At 42.3% G+C, this 4,592-nt stretch overlaps 1 protein-coding gene across 1 annotated transcript; it reads left to right on the top strand.

Annotated features, from left to right (window-relative positions):
- The first annotated feature begins 846 nt into the window (after positions 1-846).
- Positions 847-4,592, top strand: cel.2 (carboxyl ester lipase, tandem duplicate 2). Its single transcript, XM_053866887.1, has 11 exons — positions 847-1,116; positions 1,184-1,331; positions 1,603-1,722; positions 1,784-1,981; positions 2,054-2,184; positions 2,271-2,378; positions 2,550-2,664; positions 2,784-2,970; positions 3,064-3,264; positions 4,093-4,302; positions 4,402-4,592. The coding sequence occupies exons 1-11, from the start codon at positions 1,054-1,056 to the stop codon at positions 4,583-4,585; spliced, it is 1,665 nt and encodes a 554-aa protein (XP_053722862.1). The 5' UTR covers positions 847-1,053; the 3' UTR covers positions 4,586-4,592.

Consider the following 4,592-nt stretch of genomic DNA (forward strand, 5'->3'; position numbering starts at 1 on the left):
CCTAGCTTGTAAACTTGGGTGGAGTTGTTCATTATTGTGATCATATTTTGCGCTTTTACATACAAATTCTCACTCATATAGCTATGCCTTTTAAAATTATGTTCAATAATTAAAACATAGACAGTTTTGTCATCTTAGTATTCATGTGTGTTTTACTTAATGAATTCCCGGATATGAAACGTTCTCAATGTTACTCCAAAATAAGGCAGCGAAATTGTGAGTCTCACGATGAAATTATAATGCGAACTGACGGACTGTTAAAACACAAAACACAACGTGAAAATTCTGCGTGACTCTTAGAAAACTAGACAGCTGTGTCGACTTACTCCTCTTGCTGACAAACTGGAATATCTTTTCTGAAACCTTAATACATTTAAGAATTCATTTAGGTTTTCCCCAAACTCTCATACATAATGGGATATTTGCATGCAATTCAAAATTCATCATGTAGCTTTATCAATTTTGCCTCAAAGCAGTCAAAACGATAACTAGGGTTGGGAATTTAAGAAGTTAATTTTGATTTATTAAGCGCACCACATTATACAATGTGATGTCATAATGAAAACATCCATAACGCTGGAGAATATTTGAATTTAGAAAAACTTCAGAATTGTTCTGTACACCTCTTGAGTCTGCTCATCGCTGGAGCCCTTTCTCCTTGATGTTTCCGCTCCTTGTGTACAGAATAAACTTACATTTGATAATTCAGGTCTCAAATACTGAAATGTGATTAATTACATGCTTTTTTGAATCAAGTGCCATCCCAACGTATAATCTTAATTGTTTTTTTCATCATTTCACTATATTACATCCCTTGCTTTTCAGTCAGAACCAAAAAAAAAAACACAATCGTGCCAGGATCTTTAAATAAGGCGTCTTTAGTTTCTGCTAATTTCATATTTCTCAGCCGTGAGTCCATCCTTCTCATCAGTGCCTCGTAGTTAAACATTAAGTGTTATGTAACATCGACAGCAGTGGTCCTCACAGGTCAAAAGGAGGCTTGCCTTTATAAAAGTCAAGCAAACACGTCAGCCTGGTCCTCACTGTCTCGTCATGATGGCCCTGGGGATTTTAGTGGCTTTTGCTGTGTTTCTGGAGACGGTGTCCGCCACCTCGGTAAGTAATGACATTATTAGTTACAATAGCAGCAAAATCAAGTGTGTTCCGTCTTCGACGCCTGCAGCTGGGGGTGGTGTACACAGAAGGCGGCATGGTTCAGGGTGAGAACATCCGCCTTGGCCTCCAGCGACACATGGACATCTTCCGTGGAATTCCCTTTGCAGACATGCCTGGGAGGTTTGAGAAACCAAAACCTCACCCTGGCTGGGATGGTGAGTCCACAGATCTGCATTTGCTATATCTATTGATGAGGACATCTACATATTAACATCCATAACCGAGATGTCTTCTGTGGCTCCCGCTCAGTCTGTGTCCTCATTTTTAGTTTGGTTGATAGAGTATTTTGAATTCCCATAACAATATATATGGGAATTCAACAATATAACAATATATTTGGGCTAAAGTCAAGTCAACTCTTGGTCTTGGTCTCGTCGACAAAGGTATAACCAACATATGATAATCCTGAGATCACTTCATGTCCAGGTATTCTAAAGGCCACTGAGTACAGGAAGCGATGCCTACAGGTGAACCTCATCATGACAGAGACAAGAGGCACCGAAGACTGTCTTTACCTTAACATCTGGGTTCCTCATGGCAAGACAGGTACTGCAAGTAAACACCTGATCTACCCCAGAAAGAAGTACTCAGGTGTGTTGGATTCCAGTCTCAACAGGCCTGCCTGTCATGGTCTGGCTCTATGGAGGGGGCTTCCTGGTTGGTGGATCCATGGGTGCCAACTTTCTGGACAACTACCTGTACGATGGTCAGGAGATTGCTGACAGGGGCAACCTCATTGTGGTGACCCTGGGATACAGAGTGGGCACTTTGGGCTTCCTGAGCACTGGAGACTCAGACCTCCCTGGTAGGTTCCACTTTGTCTCTGGATATGTGGCCTTTGTTTTATGAGCTGAACTGTCCTCCAACAACAAAACAGGAAACTATGGTCTCTGGGATCAGCAGGCCGCCATTGCTTGGGTCCACAGAAACATCCGTTCTTTCGGAGGGGACCCTGGCAACATCACCATCTTTGGGGAGTCAGCAGGTGGCGCTAGTGTCAGCTTTCAGGTACTTTTTTTTGTTGAGCTAAAGTCAGTTGCTTTTCTTTCTGGTGAGTTAATATTGTCCTTTGTTTCTTTGTATCATGCTCTCAGACTCTAACACCCCACAACAAAGGACTCATCAGGAGAGCGATTTCCCAGAGTGGCGTTGCCCTGTGCCCTTGGGGTGTCATCAGGAACCCCAGAAAGATTGCTGAGGAGGTATGAGTTGGATTTGACTCAGTGTATTATCCATCAATTTCTTTAAAAATATCATGAGTACCGTAACAAAAGTGTGTTTAAGTACACCATCACACAAAGACAACAATGTTTGTGTTGTTGAATGGAAAACATGCGTTGTTGCAAACTACAGACTTGACTTTTGTTGTACAGATTGCTCTGAAGGTCAACTGTCCCACTGATGCCAAGATGGCCGCCTGCTTGAAGATGACTGACCCTGTCCTCCTCACCATGGCTGGTAGCATGAGTTTAGAGAGTTCACCTGACCGTAAGTAAGATATATATATCAGACACACACACACACACACACACACATATATATATATATATATATCTCAGAGAGCTATCACTACATGCACCAGAGGCATAACCTGTCAACTTCTTCAGATCCTCTTCTAGAGAACCTGGTCCTGTCAGCTGTCATTGATGGTGACTTCCTACCCGATGAGCCGTACAATTTGTTCCACAATGCTGCCGAAGTGGACTACATAGCTGGCATCAATGACATGGACGGACACGTCTTTACCGGACTGGACGTTCCGTCTATCAACTCACAGCTGGTGGACACTCCAATGTAAACTCCTAAAAGTCTTAAATCAGATGTGATCGGTCAATGTGGACATGGGTTTACCTTTTCTGGCTTTAAACTCTTTACTTCTTTTGTCAGTGAGGATGTGAAGAGACTTCTGGCTTCTTACACGAAAAAAGGACAGGCTGCCTTGGACAGTGCTTTCGATCTGTATTCCTCAACTTGGGGATCCAAGCCCAGCAGGGAGATCATCAAAAGAACGGTGGTGGACATCGGAACCGACTACATCTTTTTGGTTCCTACTCAAGCAGCACTTTATCTTCATGCTGCCAGTGCCACGTAAGAACATCTTTTCTTTCACATCGATCTGTATTTGGATTATAATCCCAACGTGTCATTGATTCCATTGTGCCTGTGCCAATTTTGGATTTTAACTTGCACCTTGTTTTGGATTGAATAGAGCAGAGGTGTCCAAAATGCTTGTGGGTCAACTGTACTTCAGTCCGTCTTTGATCCATGTAAATGAAATGCAAACAAAACACTTCAAATGTAGCATGGTTAGAACGTATCTGACCAAAGCAAACAGAAAGCGGTTTGAGGAAAATCATATTTTAAGGAAGAAGCTAAATGAATACATTTTTCATAAACCAATTTTGACAGAGACAAAATTGGGAACCTGGTGGTTCTTCACAGACTCAAAACGAGCTGCTGTTCAATTTAAAATATACTTTTGTGTATTTCACGTTTTCTGCTGAGCCGCTAATTTGATCAAAGGCTGCACATTTCCCACCATCGTAATTTTGCACATGCCATGTTGTTAGTGTTAATATTTGAGTAGAGTTTGTCTTTCATCTCTTTAATCCGGCTCTTTCAGCAAATTCTTGAAACCCTCTTATAGTCATTAAAAAACCTCCATATTGGACTCAACTCCGAATAAAGTCAATTGTGAAAACTTGTGCAAAATGAAAGTCATGCTTCACTGATACTTTATGATGACTAATACAGTAATAACTTTATATGTTGCTGATACACATTTGTATAAGTAACCATAGTAACCATAAATATCACCCATCATATTCTCACATTACTTTGGTCTCGATCCCTGTTGATAAGCAAACAGAAAGGTATCTGTTCTTCTGCGTGTGATTCTTGCTCTCTCTACCAAAGGACTGGCCGCACCTACTCCTACATGTTCTCGGAGCCAAACCGACTGGGGGGCCTGGCCAAGCCCTACCCCAGCTGGATGGGAGCAGACCATGCTGATGACCTGCAGTATGTGTTTGGAAAGCCATTTACCACTCCCCTGGGTTACTGGCCCAGTCATCGTGACCTCTCTGGCTACATGATCGCCTACTGGACCAACTTTGCCAGAACTGGGTAAAACACTGGGGACATTGGTTTTCTCTCATGGCCTGTAGAAAATTGATGGTCTATTGGTTTATGATCATGATATTGGACTTCTTTCCATGCCCATAGGGATCCCAACAATGGTCCACTGAGTGTCCCAGCTACATGGCCAAAGTTTACCAGCGGTGGACATCAGTACCTGGAGATCCATTCAGACATGGACAAAGGATACGTTAGACAAAAGTTGAGGATGAGATATGTGCATTTCTGGAGCAGCGTCTATCCTACTCTCCCTGCAAACCTCTCTGAATAAAGATTTA

This window comes from Synchiropus splendidus, chromosome 1 (genome assembly GCF_027744825.2).
Source record: "Synchiropus splendidus isolate RoL2022-P1 chromosome 1, RoL_Sspl_1.0, whole genome shotgun sequence".
Lineage (NCBI taxonomy): Eukaryota > Metazoa > Chordata > Actinopteri > Syngnathiformes > Callionymidae > Synchiropus > Synchiropus splendidus.